This window comes from Emys orbicularis, chromosome 9 (genome assembly GCF_028017835.1).
Source record: "Emys orbicularis isolate rEmyOrb1 chromosome 9, rEmyOrb1.hap1, whole genome shotgun sequence".
Lineage (NCBI taxonomy): Eukaryota > Metazoa > Chordata > Testudines > Emydidae > Emys > Emys orbicularis.
The window spans coordinates 78,562,601-78,578,981 of NC_088691.1; the positions used below are offsets into that span (position 1 = coordinate 78,562,601).

The 16,381-nt window shown below is 46.5% G+C and overlaps 1 protein-coding gene across 1 annotated transcript in view; it reads right to left on the reverse strand.

The window, feature by feature from the left end:
* Positions 1–16,381, reverse strand: part of WWTR1 (WW domain containing transcription regulator 1) — a 118,074-nt gene that overhangs the window by 1,038 nt on the left and 100,655 nt on the right. Inside the window, exons 4-5 of the mRNA XM_065410993.1 lie at positions 3,338–3,471; positions 2,331–2,443 (exon numbers count right to left, since the gene is read on the reverse strand). Of these exons, the coding sequence (XP_065267065.1) occupies positions 2,331–2,443; positions 3,338–3,471 (247 nt within the window). The remainder of the gene's footprint in view (positions 1–2,330; positions 2,444–3,337; positions 3,472–16,381) is intronic.

The window sequence follows — 16,381 nt, forward strand, 5'->3', positions numbered from 1 at the left end:
GAAGAATTCCACTGACTTAGTGGTGTCAAGTATCAGGCCAAATGAGTAAAGGAAGAATTTGGTCCTATATCCCCGCAAATCAAATCTGGGCCAGATACATAGGAAATCCTTCCAAAACTCACTGGCTCACTTTTGGGCTATATCTTCAATTTTCTGTCAGGGGGATTTCACACACAACTCTTCATACTGACAGATGAAAAACAGGGCCCCTTATTGTGCTCCCTTTTTCAAGTTGCCACTGAAGAACTTGACCCTACACATTCCTTGCATGCCCCAAATTCCCACTGAAATCAGTGATTGACGTAGATCAAGAAAGCTGAGAAGGGGGCCAGCTGCCCCACAAAGATGCCAATCTGGGAGCTTGAATTGGGTGCTGTTTGTATCTGGAGTCAGAATATTAGGGCCCACATTGTGAATCTCACCCATATATGAATAACAGCCCTGCAGCTAACTATACCAGTAATAAAGTGGAATCCTGAAGTCACTAATACTGTTAACAGAAAAACTATAAGCAGAGTTCACTCTAACAACAACTACAATTTTTCATTTGCATGACCAGGGAAACAATAAGCAGGTTTTATTCTTCGCTATAAATTAGGGTGACCAGATGTCCCTATTTTATAGGGACAGTCCCGATTTTTGGGTCTTTTTCTTATATAGGCTCCTATTACCCCCCCACCCCCGTCCTGACTTTTCACACTTGCTGTCTGGTCACCCTACTATAAATAGAGTTTTACTATATCAGATTCCACTGCAAGCAGTTGAGTGGTATATGCTTGCTGGAAGTTATTTATATTGTGATAGCACTCACAGGCCTCAATCATGGATTAGGGCCCCTTGTGCTAAGTACTGTAGAAGTGCAGTACTGTACTATGTTATATTAACTTTTCAACAGTCCTACATACATTTAGATTGAGGTCTTTCAAAGCCACCTAGGAGATCTGGTTGACAATTTTAAACTCTCACCCTTAGCATCCAATTCATCATTCCTTGCATACCTCAGAGTATTGGGAGGGCAAGGAATGCAGGACTGGGCTCTCAATTGGTAGTGCATGCTCCGACTATATCCTAAAGCATCTTTTTATTAGTTAGGCTATGATTTTATCACAGAGGTCGTGGAAGTCACGGAATCCTTCCAAAACTCTGTGACTTTATCCCGCAGGCGGCTGGGAGCTGCAGTGTACCGCTGCTGCCCGGGGTGGCCAGGAGCCACAGGGTACCGCTGCCACCCAAGGCAGCGGGAGTACCCCGCAGCTACCAGCTGTCGTAGGTGGTGGGGGACCCCGCAGCTCCCAGACACCACAGGCAACTGAGAGCTCCTCAGGCTGGGGGTGCCGGAGGGCTCCCAGCGGCCATGGTCAAGGGGGGACCCCACAGCTGCCGGCCTCTGGCAGCGGGGGACCCCACAGCTCAGAGCTGCGGAGGGGGGATACCCTGGAGCTCTGAGCCCCCATGGGTGGTGGGGGCCCCTGGAGCGCCCAGCCAGGCCCCTGCAGCTGCCCAGCAGCTCCCCATTTTGTGATGGATATTTTTAGTAAAAGTCAGGGACAGGTCACGGGCTTCTGTGAATTTTTCTTTATTGCCCATGACTTTTACTAAAAATATCCGTGAAAAAATCTTAACCTTATTTATTAGTACTGGGCGAAATCAAGGCCCCAGTGAAGTCAGCTGCAGAAGGTCTATTTATTTCAATTAGAGACGTAAATAGCGGTTAAAAAAAGTAACCGTGTAACTGATAAAAATTTTATCGGTTACAAGGTTAGACATTTAACCGGGGAACTAGTGGTGCGGGGGGTGCTGCAGCACACCCACGTTTTACACGGGGGCCACACTGCCGGCCCCCGCGCCCAGGTCCCGGCTGCCAGCCCCACGCCTGGGACTCTGCTGCCGGCTGCGCACCTGGGATCCCTCCCGGCTGCCATCCCCAGGGCGGCAGCGGAGTCCTGGGCTCTGGCTGGCAGTGGAGTTTAACCATTAACCGTTAATCAAAACCGATAAGACTGATGCTTATCAGTTAACCAGTTAACTGGTTAATCTTTTACATCCCTAATTTCAATAGGAGGAGGCTTTCATGCATTATAACTTAAGGGTTCCAGTAGAGACAATACTCTTCATAGGCCCCATCCTGTGAAGCGCTGAGCACCTTTAACAAATGCTGGCATAAATGTGACCAAAGGCACTGAGCATCCTGCAGGAGGGGGCCCCATGGCCTGTCTATTCCTATATGTGGAAGGATGAGAGATTATTACTCATTTCACACAATTAGAAATTTGGTTATAAAACACAATTTATGAAATTTTAAGCAAAATAAGTATATTCCTTGTTCCTACCTGTGTCCATCTCATCTACATTGCTGAGGAAATCTTCAGGTGTTGTTGGTATACTGTAGCATCCTAAGCCTAGGCCACTGTCTGTGCTCTGTTCCCTGGAATGGTATGGCCCACTATGAATTGAAACATGAAGAAGCCTCAGTAAAGATATTCTTAGAAATAATCCCTGAGGGTGGTGGTTGAGAAAAGGAGAACAATAGTCCAAACACTAGACTTAAATACGTTGTTAGATGGGCACTATGTGTGGTCATTTGCACTAGTACACAATAACATAGAACCAGGCCCAACCTATGTAACATTTTCAGGCAGGCATTTTCAGAGCAGTGCATAGGATTTGGGCACTGTCTTCCCCATACCATTTTGTAAATATTGCCCTGATATTTTTAGTCAGGCCTCAATCTGGCCTCCAGTACTGCAGAGACAATTTTGTTTCTGCAACTGCACCCATTTGGAGATTTAAACACATGACTTGTGAATGTAGTTAGGCTTTTAAATGGGTGCAACTGTAAACATGAAACTCAGCCTACAATTGGAGGCCATTTTTTTAAAGTTTAGAGCCAAATATCTAGTGGTTGCTGTAGAACCAGTTTTTATTTTGGAGGGAAAAAAACCTAAAACTTTCTCTAGATATAAAAATTGCATTCCAATAGTTCTGCAGTCTAAAATAATGTAATCTACCTGTAATACTGTCTCCAACATACTTTTTTTTTTAAGGTCCTCTTCTGTCATCTGAAGCATAAACAAAGTTTTCATCTTACCTGGTCTCTCTCACTGGACAGTACTACTGTCCATATAATTTTCATAAAATAAATGTCTGAATGGTTAAGATGTGGCCAGTTCCTTCTTGAGACGACACTGCTAAATTTTCAGAGTTGCACTAGAATTTTGCCAATCTTTATAAAACTTTGAGAATTTAGGAGTTTGCTAGGGAAATGCATCTGCAAAACAATCTGTGCCACAGATGAAACAACAGAATCAAACAGTTGATGAAGAGGACATTAACTTGCCTGTTCAGGAAAGGATCCGATCCATTGTTTGTAATAGTCCTCATGTCTTGTGTCATGGCAGGTGTGTTCACAGCAGTCTGAACTGGGGCCATATTCTCTGATTCCATGGGAAGTTGTCTGCATAGTGCAGCTTCCTAAATAAAAATTAATAAATAAGAGAGTAAGAAAAAAGGTAAAGTTACTCAAACATCTCAGAGACATGGCAGCAAAGTACCTTTACATCTGAAATACCCATTCTAATAAGAAGTGAGTCTACAATTCAATTGTTTTTACTTGGGAACTTGATTCCAAACACTATAATTATGATTGCTGGTTTAAGAAGTCACATACTGGCTACAGGGGCAGATGTTCTCCAAAGCTACAGACCAGGGGTCAGCAACCTTTCAGAAGTGGTGTGCTGAATCTTCATTTATTCACTCTAATTTAAGGTTTCATGTGCCAGTAATACATTTTAACGTTTTTAGAAGGTCTCTTTCTATAAGTCTATAATATATAACTAAACTATTGTTGTATGTAAAGTAAATAAGGTTTTTAAAATGTTTAAGAAGCTTCATTTAAAATTAAATTAAAATGCAGAGCCCCCCGGACCGGTGGCCAGGACCCGGGCAGTGTGAGTGCCACTGAAAATCAGCTCACGTGCCACCTTTGACACGCATATCCCTGCTACAGACCATGACTAGGTCTTCACTGCAGAGTTAACTACACTGGAGTTGGCCTATATCAGGTGAGCACTCATGCTGCAAAATAACACAGAGCTGCCCACAGCAACTGAATTACTGCACAGCGATTGCATTAGCACCACAGAGTGACTGTGCTAGCAGCTGACAAGTTATACAAACTTGAACTGTAGCCTATGGACTCCCCAGTGAGCCAATCAACTCGAGTTAAAAGCAGCACCACATTCAAGTTAAGGGAGTTTGTGTGTTGGCAGGATGTGAGCGAGGAGCCATGCCCAACTTATAACTCGAGTTAACTCTGTATTGAAGCCAAGCCCTTTGAAAGAATTAAGGCATGACTCAAAGTGGCAATTATAAAACTTTTTAAGAACCTGATTCTGATCTCACATTTGTTTTATAGCAGTGTAATTCCATTGATTTAATGGAATTATTCCTGATTTATACTGGTATAAAAGAGACCAGAGTCAGGGGCTAAAAATAGACTGTCAACTACTAGACAGACTAATTTATTAGATCTTATAACAGCGCCATCTGGATGAGTAACAGAGTAGCTAAAACATTATCCAGGAATCAGGAATTTGATCCAACAATCTTTAGGGTGAACTGCCTACGTTGTTAATGATCTGTTTCATGTACATTGTACAGAAGATGATAAATCAGTAATTAGAGCTGAAGCAAACATTTGAAACTTGTTTCTCTAAACCAGGGGTAGGCAACCTATGGCACGTGTGCCGAAGGCGGCACGCAAGCTGATTTTCAGTGGCACTCACACTGGCCCACCGCTCCAGGGGCTCTGCATTTTAATTTAATTTTAAATGAAGTTTCTTAAACATTTTTAAAAACCTTATTTACTTTACATACAACAATAGTTTAGTTATATATTATAGTCTTATAGAAAGAGACCTTCTAAAATGTATTACTGGCAAGCGAAACCTTAAATTAGAGTGAATGAATGAATGAAGACTCGGCACAGCACTTCTGAAAGGTTGCCGACCCCTGCTCTAAACGCTCTTTTTAAGAGACAAATCCAGAGAAACACCCTTGTGACTGTATTTCTGTGGAACAACAGTGACATCTAATGGCAAAATGGATGATTACATAGGGTGTATTATTCCCTAGGGATGGCCCAAAGGAATACGTCTCCTATTCAGAGGTGTAAGAATCAATAAAGTCATATCAGTTATTCACCTCAATTACTAATTTTTTTAAAAAATGAATTAAAGGAGCAGTTTCTACAAACCCTGGTAGAAAATCTTTCTCCATTCAACCAATTTCAGCCACTTTAATAAGAAAATATTTAACTCCTTTAATATGACTGTAACTATTCCCACTAGTTTTGAAATTAGATTAGTAAAGAAGACTTTATGAAAAGCTAAAATTAAGATTGTCTCAACTAATACCATAAACATGATGTAACAGAATATTCAGAGTTTCTTTGCCCTAGGACAGGGGTGGGAAAACTTTTTGCCCCGTGGGCCACATCGGGGTTGTACAACTGTATGGAGGGCCGGGTAGTGAAGGCTGTGCCTCCCAAACAGCCTGGCCCCCACCCTCTATCCGCCCCCTCCCACTTCCCGCACCCTGACTGCCCCCCTCAGAACCCCCAACCCATCCAACCCTCCCTGCTCCCTGTCCCCTATTCACTCCCCCGCCCCCCGACAGCCCCCCCAGGACTCCCACCCCCTATCCAACCGCCCTCTGCTCCTCGTCCCCTGACCACCCCCTCCTGGGACCCCCTGCCCCTAACTGCCCCCCGGGATCCCACCCCCTTATCCAACCCCCCCTGCTCCCTGTCCCCTGACTGCCCTCCCGACTCCTATCCACATCCCCGCCCCCTGGGACTCCTACTCCCAACCCTCCCTGTTCCCCATCCCCTGACCACCACCCCAGAACCTCCACCCCATCCAACCGACTGCCCCCCAGGACCCCTCACCCCCTTACCCAACCCCCCTTACCCAACTCCCCGCCCCCTTACCAGCAGCAGGAGCTCGCAGTCGCGACACCCGGCCAGAGCCAGCTGCACTTCCCACGCTGCCCAGCGGGAGCGGCAGGCCAGAGCGCGGCCGGCGTGGCTGCGGGGGAGGGGGGACAGCGGGGGAGGGACCGGGGACTAGGCTCCCCAGCCAGGAGCTCAGGGGCTGGGCAGGAGAGTCCCGCGGGCCGGATGTGGCCCGTGGGCCATAGTTTGCCCACGTCTGCCCTAGGACAACTAACAACCCTTTACTGGTGTTTGAGGAAAGCAGAGTCAGTCCGGATTGCAATGAGGACCTTTTGGTGTTTTAAATGGTTGTTAATGAAGTTTATTGCTGTTTGCTCAGACCTCTAATCTCACGTGATTGTACTGTAAATTACTCTTTACTTGAAGCCAAATTTTCTCTTTACTTAAGGCCAAATTCTTTCCTCACACATGCAACTCCCTTTAACATCCAGGTGAGTTGAACAAGTATGAATACCTGAGGGCAGAATTTGGTGCCACATGTTTTATTGTACCTGTAGCTTACTCTTCCAGTGATACTGGCCAATCTGGACTCTTCACTTGTGAGTAACTTTTACCGTAACACCATATTTTAGGACAGACACTTAGTATTATGTTTCATTTAATTGTCAAGATATGAGTTGAGTATGTGAAGAGTAAACAGACTCAGAGCCTTTTTGTAACACCATGTCATCTTGTTTGCCACGCTAAAATTATTATAAAGCCTGTTGGGCAGCCTTCCCACTTACAGTTCAAATCAGGTGGATGACAGCAGATAGAACCTAAGTTCACTCTCACGTGAGTGACATACGTGACACTATTACATCTGAATCCTAGAGCACTGCCAAATTTCTACTACTGCACCAAAGCTTATTGAAAAGGATTTTTTTAAAGCATAAAGTATAAAGACCAACAACAACAAAATCAAGCTGGGAGAGTAACTGGGCAGAGGGAGGAAAGAAGAACAAAAAAAGATGCAGGAGAAGGTTTGCTAGGATCTGTTTTGCTACAATGCAGTCTTTAAGCCATTCAAGGCCATATTTTAGCAATTTGGGCAATATGTTTTCCAGTCATAACTGGGGCCTTCATACATTATTAATGATAAGATTTTGGCAAGGGGCAGAAAATACTGACTCAATATGGGAACTATTTATTCTGTTTGCAAGGATGTAAAATAATTTTAAAGTAAGTTTAGCCAATGCTCTAGAGTAGAACTGTGTCTGAGGCCAAATAACTGTAAATATTAATATACTTCTCTCCCGGGTATCTGGAACCAAGTCCTATTCAGAATGGATGGCATCTTTTTACTGGCTCAGGCTTGTGTCACTGCTCCTGAGGTGTTCCCCCAATTAAAGGAAGGGCAGAAGGCAATGGATGAAAAGCATAGGACATGACTTGCATGTAACTTATTCGGTCACTGCCAAGCAGAACAAAAACCAAACAACTTTTGATATCTATTTCTCAGGTAAAACACACAGGACAAAACACAAACTTTGTGCCTGCTCCTGCTGCCACTGGGAATTTTGTCACTGGCGGCAATGAGATCAAGATTGGGACCTCATTGTGTGCATCACCAAAAATAGTGAAGATTTACGAAGTGACATTTTTTAATTTGGTCACCTTCATTACCTAAATTTTGTTCCTGCTGGATGTCATGCCAGTTTTGCAATTTCCAGAATGCAAAATAAGTTCATTGGAACTGTAAGGAATATCAGACTGAATAATCCTGTCTGTGCAAAGGTGACTGGGAAACTTTCCTGTATGCAGCAGCCTGTATTCACAAGGGACCACACTACATAAAACCAACATTTTAACAAGTTCCGGTGCCACTTATAATAGCAGAAGTCCTTGAATCTGACTAGAAATAGAGAAAAACGAATGTAGAAAGAGATTGGTCTATAAAATGTACTTTACTGGAAAAGGTGATATTAGTGTTGAACCAGCAATGACTGAGTATCTACCAATTATCTATCACGGGGAATCTGCATCACAGCCCAGCCAAAGAAAATCTACTGAGGTAAGAGTTATCCAGGTCACACGCTGGTAGAGGAGAAAGGCCATTTCTGAAGTGAATGTTTGTTTACAATCAGTAGGTGGATGCACAGCAAGGGAGTTTTGCAACTCTTTTGATTAAAATGGTCAGATGCCTAGCAGGTATGCTATTCCAGTCTCCTGTGTTTCTACAGCAGGTAATGACATACTGGCAGCTGAAAGCTCTCTCCAAGTAATTTTCCATAATTGTTCTCAAACACTGTCAAAGACATAGTTAATTCAGAGTAGCTAGTGAATTCCATTACTCAGGAAGATGTCTTCACTCCACTGGTCTACCAAGTCATTGGGAAAGTGTTAAGTTAAATCAAAACGATGGGCAGGAGGGAAGTGGGGGGAAGGAGTCAAATAAGATTTTGCACAATCTGTACACTTCCATAGACTCTGTTTTAAGTTAAATGGATACCTTCTCTCTCTATGTAAGACTTTCTAATTAACCTATCCCAGGAATACTGAGGTGCCTTCTTTTCCCACTTTCTGCCTTCTTCCATGAAGTCCTGTATGATTGGAACTGCCTCCCTCTTTTCAAAGACACCAAACAACCTCCACCTCATCCTTCAAGACCCTGATTCCTTTGGTAGCTTTCCAGTGTTGCAGTCTCCAAAGTTATGCAACATGGCCACACAAGAGATCAGCTGCTTGTTAAGGAAACGCAAAAGGGTCAAAATAAAAGGCAAGCAGCAGTCTAATTTGAGCTTGAGGCACCTATATAAATGGCTGTTGCTCCAAAGGCTGAGGAGAGAGGGGTTGCAGATGTAAGCCAAGTAAACTCATCATGAACCAGATGAAGTTTCAGGTTATTCATCTAAAGTCAGTAATGACAGTTCTCTCTCATGAAGATAAGCCAACTCCCAACACCATTGTAGTCTGTTCCAGGGGCTGCGGAGTACCATTTAAAGTGTGTGCGGGGGGAGGGGGCACAGATTCCCTCCCAACCTGACCCTCCTCTTCCACCTCTCTGGTACCCCGCCCACCAGCAGCGTAACCCATCCTATTAGTCCCTGTATCTACCTACTCCAAATCTGAGCAAGTGGTGTGGTGACTTGATGCATGGGGTCACAGAGCCACTCAGGTTTGGCTTGGCTGCCCCTCCATCAGAGACAACGCCTAACTGTTGATAGTTTGGGGACAGGGGGTGCACAAATTAAAGGTTCTGGTGGTATGCAACGGGGTTCAGGGAAGGGCATATAAACCCTGGCATAAGGGGCTGACAGGCCAAATTTGAGTGAGTAGCATTGTGATCTGGTGCCTGGGGTTGCCACGCCAGTCAGGTTTGGCTTGGCCAAAAAGTGGTTGGGTCATGGCCTGGGTACCCCCACTGGCTCCACAGCCTATGGTCTGTTCAACACTGGTTTGCTATACCATACTATTACAGCCTAGCCCAGTTCTCCTCTCTGGATAGACCAGTCTGTTAGTGAACCCATCTGATGAATCCCCCATGGTTATAATAACCCTGCTGGTTCTGGGCAGAGGCTGGCCACTGTTCGTAGCTCTGGGTCTCACAGGCATGCTCTTGGGTGTAGACCATGTGTATGATATCCTTCTTGGGCAATGGGCTCCTTGCAGTTGGGCCTTCTTAAATCTCGGAACCAGGGCCTCAGCCCACCCATGCCAAGACCTCAGTTGCTTAGACAAGATTCCCCAGAGTCCACCTGGCTGTGGGAGCTCCGGTTTCTAGTTAAATCCAAGACAAGTGGCTGGAAAGCAAGGAACACAGGTTTAACAAAGGAATGTGTTTAACATTACGGTTTACTCTTAACAGAGCACACTATAGAGTTACAGATCTTGGGAAAAATAACTAAATCCTGAACACAGCCTGATCCGCCCTCTCCCCCATGTCTGATCTCACGCCTCCTGTTTGTCCTGGGTTTGAGCAACATCCTTAGGCTAGGCAACCCTTCCCTGCCTTCATTATCCTGGTCTTCTTCCCTGTGCTCGTGGTCTGGCCCTTTGCATAGTGAAGCATCCTTCTTTTAAAACAGTCTCTGTCCCCTTTTTGCTCATGTGCTTCAGATGGGAGATTTTTGGGGTCCACTCCCTCACCCACGGTTGGCTTCTGTATAGAGATTAATTAAAAGTCAATGGCCCTACTAGTAGAAAAAAGTTATTCAGCTTTGATGGCCCTTTATTGCTCTGTCATAGTTTCTCAGACATAGTCTTTCCACTAGGTGTCAAGCTCCTGCTATAAAATGGATATTCTAATCCACAAAGGAAGTTGCAATACAAAATATGAGTCCCTGAAACAAATTGGGATTCACAAAACAAAATGGATTTCACAATTTGACACAGACATATCCCCAACCGGTCAAAAATATCATACAGCGACAGGACCAATTCTGCCCTTGGCACTCGCAGGTACAGAGACGCTGCACTGCAAGTTTGACTCCCAAGGAGAAATTCTATCTGGCTCAGGCCCGTTCCTGCCATGGTTCCCAGAATGCACATGCCAGAGCAGTAGCAGCACCGGCCCATGAGAGGGGTTAATGTGCTCCTTGCTCTTTGCTCAGCCAGCTCTGTAAGTGGTACAGAAAGGGTGGTGGGTGATGTTCCCAGCCTAACACTGCCCCCTTTGGGACAGCAGCTAGAAGGAAGCAGGGGCTGCACTCCCCAGTGGAATGCTGGGCAACTTGTGCAGAGGCGAAAGGAGAGTGAGGAAGAGCAAGGCTCCCTCCTTTGAACTTTCATGAGAACTGTAATGCAAAATACTTTAGAGAACTAAACTGTACTGAAGAGACCAGACAGTATGTGGTATATATTGCTGTCTGCTACTCTCCCTGATCCATCTCATTAATAACTAAACTAACTAACTAAAATAAAATAATAAAAGGGTTCAACCAGTATAACCTATGGTGTAAATGTAAACAGATATAGTTAAACTGGTGCAAAAGGCTGTGTGAATACTATCTGTAGAAGAGTGGCTTATTTCAATTTAGTTAAATCTGTTCTGAAGACTTAATTGAAATAAATTACTTTTCTATGAAGATAAGATTGTCCACACTGCCTTTTGCACTGGTTCAACTATATCAGTTTAAACGCTGATTCAAGTTACACTGATGCAACTTTCTCATACAGACAAGCCCTAGTACTGTCTCCATACAGAAAGTTATAGGAAGGCTTTTCTAGATCAGTGGTTTTCAAACTGCAGGTCGCGACCCAGTACTGGGTTGCGGAATGTAAGGCACTGGGTCGCAGCGACTCTGGTGAGCACCGCCGACCGGTCCATTAAAAGTCCCGTCAGTGGTACTGCCCGGCTAAGGCAGGCTAGTCCGTATCTGTTCTGACACCACGCTGCGCTCCAGAAGCAGCCAGCAGCAGGTCCGGCTCCTAGGCTGGGGGGCCACGGGGCTCTGTGTGCTGCCCCCGCCCCGAGCACCGGCTCTGTACTCCCATTGGCTGGGAACCAGCCAATGGGAGCTGGTGGGGGCGGTGCCTGCGGGCAAGAGCCATACGGAGCTGCTTGCACGCTCCACCTAGGAGCCGGACCTGCTGCTGGCCGCTTTCTGGGCGCAACATGGTCTGTGGTGCTAGGACAGGCAGGAAGCCTGCGTTAGCACCCACGCTGCGCCGCTGACCGGGAGCCACCCAAGGTAAGCCCGTGCCCACCCCACGCCCCAATTCCTTGCCCCAGCCCTGGGGCCCCCCCAAACTCGGAGCCCCTTCCTGCACCCCAAACCCCTCATACCTGGCCCCACCCCAGAGCCTGCACCCCAGCCCAGAGCCTTGACCCTCTCCCGCACCCTAACCCCCTGCCCCAGCCCAGAGCCCCCTCCCACAACCATAACCCCTCATCCCCAGCTCCGTTGGGTTGCGGGCATCAACAATTTTCTTCAACTGGGTCGCCAGAAAAAAAGTTTGAAAACCACTGCTGTAGCTCCCTTGCTTTGTAGCTCAAAGACGGCCTTGATACTCAAGGCCTGTCTAAATCTTGGAGTGGAGTAAGCAATCCTCAAATAGATTGCTGACTATGCTATCACTCTGAAGTAGAACAGTCTGAATCCAGATACTATATCTGGCTACATAGTCAATTAATTTGGGCATGAATCTCTCCTAGTTGGACCAATCAGTAGTTGGCACCACATTTTCCAGAGAGCTCAGTATCTGAATTCCCTGGCTAAGTGATTATACCAGTTCAGCTGCAGCACAGAAAACACCAGACAGTATTAAATTCCAAGTACACGTTGCGAGACTCTCAGTAGTTTGTGCAGGAGCAGTGAGTCCAGTGCTCTGGAAAGAATGGCCATTTTGTCAAAAAATTCTTATTTGTGGGAGGAATGTTTTGAGAAACATTTTCTGAAATAGCTGACCACTTATCATATTGCCCACAAACTAAACAGCCTGATGAACATGAGGTACCATAGCTGTTAAACGCTTGATGTTATTTTGTTAAGTGTACTCTTATCTTCTCCCAAAAATGAAATTACCATAATCATAGCTACAGGGAGAGAGTTACAGAAGTTAAACCAAAGTAACCCCACATTAACTGAAATTTATATTAGAAGGTTTGTGGGTGTGTTTGCAGTGTACCAAAAAATTACAAATACAGTTTAAGAAAGTGTGACTTCTCAAAAATTCCTTCTCTTTCTACCAGCCACGAGAGCTCTCCTTCCATATGCCCTGCTGGTGTGTGAATTTTCTTCTTTACAACTACTGCCATCTAGAACAGTGGTTTTCAAACTTTTTTCTGGTGACCCAGTTGAAGAAAATTGTTGATGCCCGTGACCCAACGGAGCTGGGGATGAGGGGTTTGGGGTGTGGGAGGGGCTCAGGGCTGGGGCAGAGGGTTGGGGTGTGTGGGGGGGGTCAGGGCTCTGGGCTGGGGGTGCAGGTTCTGGGGTGGGGCCAGGAATGAGGGGTTTCGGCTGTGGGAGGGGGCTCTGGGCTGGGGCAGGGGTGCGGGAAGGGGTCGGGGATCTGGGCTGGGGATGCAGGCTCTGGGCTGGGGCCAGGGATGAGGGGTTTGAGGTGCAGGAAGGGACTCTGGGTTTGGGGGGGCTCAGGGCTGGGGCAGGGAATTGGGGCATGGGGTTGGGGCGCGGGCTTACCTTGGGCATCTCCCGGTCAGCGGCACAGCGGGGGTACTAAGGTAGGCTTCCTGCCTGTCCTGGCACTGTGGACCGTGCTGTGCCTTGGAAGCAGCCAGCAGCAGATCCGGCTCCTAAGCGGAGGCGTGGAAGCAGCTCGGTGCGGCTCTTGCCCACAAGCACCGCTCCCCCAACTCGGAACCGGCCAATGGGAGTGTGGAGCTGGTGCTCGAGGCGGGGGCAGCACACAGAGCCCCGTGGTGCCCCCGCCTAGGAGCTGGGCCTGCTCCTGGCTGCTTCTGGGGTGCAGTGCAGTGTCAGAACAGGTAGGGACTAGCCTGCCTTAGCCGGGCAGCACCACTGACAGGTCTTTTAACGGCCAGTCGGTGGTGCTGACCAGAGCTGCCGTGACCCAGTGCCTTACATTCCGCGACCCAGTACTGGGTCGTGACCCACAGTTTGAAAACCACTGACCTAACAGACCCATTTCCAATCACAAATGGTGTTAAGCAACAATGTGTCCTTGCTCATAGCCCTTTTGGTCTATTCTTAGCTGTGATGCTATAAGAAGCCATTCATAGCTCTTCAAATGGCATCACAGCTATAAAAACAAGTCTTAAAAATTAAGCGCCAGCATTATAATCATTGAGGGCATATTAAACGTTTCAAAGGCACTCTGACACAAAATCTGCACAAAACCAACATTTCTGACTCGACCATTGAGCAACTGGTGATGGATCTTATTGCAGGACACCATGTCTTAAGGGTGGGTGTCCACACTTTTGAGAAGAATCACACTGAGCTGCTGGAAACACAGCGTCAGGCATGAAAACAATGTGCAGCTCAATCAACACAACTAGGCAAATGGCTCTTTGGCCAGTGCGGTAAACATTGTTCTTCCTGAATTGTTCTATGGAGTCACGCAATGTCCCATTAGTACAAACTGTGATTGTCGACGTTGTCCTTGAAATCGAGGTGACTAGCCTCATTATCATCATCACTCGTTCCCTGCTCTGGTCCAGCTCTGCTTTCTGGTGCAGGGGATGTGGTGTGGGGCCCCTTTATAAGCATTGCTGTCAATGATATACCCTCTTGTTTCTTGGCTGACACTGCAACAAAGACCATGACTGCCTGAACAATGCACAGGGGCACAAGGAAAAAGGCTTCTGATGCTCCCTCCTTCCTTTTGCACAGCACTGCAGGACTAGTTACTATCTAGCCCAGCAACGCAGTATTAGGCTCCTTATAACTGAAGTGCCTGGCAGTGTGCTGCTGCTGTTCCAATGCCATGTGGATGACAGGTTTGGAGACACATGCTGTAGGACTCCAGCTTTCTAGACAGCAAAAAGACAATTCAGCAGCCTTTGGCATTCACTTCAAAGGGGAGTGAATGCCCATAATAATCTGCCTGGTGTTGCAGTGGATGTTGTCAAAGAGGGAAGGGGATGGGGAATCAGTGGAAACAAAAAGAAAAATAAATGCAATATCCTGAGATTACAACATTGTCAAAATACCTGCTTCTTCGGTGGGTATTTGCTAAAGCTGCCAAAATCTTTAGAGGCTTCAAAGGGGTGCAGCATATTGAATTATTCATTGTATTTGTACATACTTCTGATGTAAACCTCTTTTCAACTGTATGCCAAAGGATTCTAGAGATCCACTATCACATCTCCTGCAACCCTCCCTGAGAAATATCTCACTGCACATGCTCAGGTTCCAAACTGCCCTTTCAGAATGGGAAGAGAGACTGGTTTTATTTTGCTAATCATTATCATTCCTCTCCTGCTGATCCTTTCACTTATGGTAGAAAATCGAGCATTTAGACACTGCGTGTGCTTTCAATACATAGGGCTAATGGCCAGGCTGTGCACTGGATATACCCTTCGGACTGTTGCTGCAGCCCCAGGACTCTAGGAGCCCAGCAGCCAGTGAGCTCCCACCCCACAAGGACAAAATGCTGGTGGATCTGCATCTGGAACTCTCCCATGCTGTTTCTCCCTTGTTCAGGCTTCCCATACCTTCCCTTTTCTGAATTAGAATTGCAGAATTCTGCCGGGGCCTCTGCACCCATGAAAGTGACATCTGGGATGAACCCTATGGGAAACATGACCTTGGCTTGGTTTCCCCTGCACGTCATGACAAGGTGAAAAGTTTCTGAAGTTCAACACTTACACAACCATTCAGCTCATAAAGAGAGAGTGGAAACAGGGCACTTTCTCTGTGTGAGCCTTTCAGACCTTTCCCACTGACAGCTCCTCTAATAACTTCCATCTCCAACGGATTTTAGAAAGGCTGGTTTGCCATTTTTTCTCTGCAAGACTGACAAAAATAATCAGTGGGAAAGAAATTGGGAAAATTGAAATGCTTCTGAAATGACAAGGCAAGATTCAAATGAAAGTTGAGTCACATTCTGCTTTATGAAACAAAGAACCCTTCTTAAACATCCACTGCTCAGCTCCCCACTCAATTGCTGAAGGAAAGAGAATTGTTACTTTTTCAAACGCTAGCCTTCACCTACTAAAATGAAGGGGAGGGGAAAAAAACAACACTAACTAGAAACCTCCTAGAACTCTGTATTCCTTCACTGCTGGGTGTGTCTCTCCAGCAGAGCAGCTGCGGAGACAGGAATGACTGGAAAGAGCCAGCCAGCCAGCAGCTGCTGTCAAACTGAAAAGAGATTTGAGGGACCTGCCAAAAGAATTCCACTCCCTTTCACCCAAACCCTTTTCACCTCATTTTGGTCGCCTAGCAGCAAGCACATACACTTACTCAGCATTTTTTTCTTAGACAGGTTGCATTAAAAAAAGCAAAAGCAGCAGTGAAGGATTAGGATAGGAATAACAATGTTTCAACAATGAAGCCCCTCAGGGGTTTGCTACACTCCATCATCCTGCTAGGCCTCAGTACTGCTCTGACTGCTGACAAGAAGTTTATAAAGTTCCTGTTGATTAAGACTACAGGCTACAGATTGCAAAGATACTTTTTTTTCTTTACACTTTATCTTCTAGGGCAGTGGGGCCCAAACTTTTCTTGTCGTGCCTCCCCTTACCAGTAATGGGATCTGTCTGTGCCCTCCCTCCATTACTGTATAGTTGGCTCAGCAGAAGAGCTTGTGCTGAAGGCAAAGCTGGGGGCAGAACTGGGTATGGGGAAGGAGCTGGGGCTAGAGGCGGAGCTGGCCTGGGGGTGGAGAGGGAATGAGGGCAGAGCTGGGCTGCGGGTGGACCAGTGGGCGGAGTGGAGCTGGGGCTGGGGCCAGAGCTGGGCTGGGGGCAGGGCACAGCTGCATCTGGGGCTGGGGTTGGGCTGGGAGGGGAGTGGA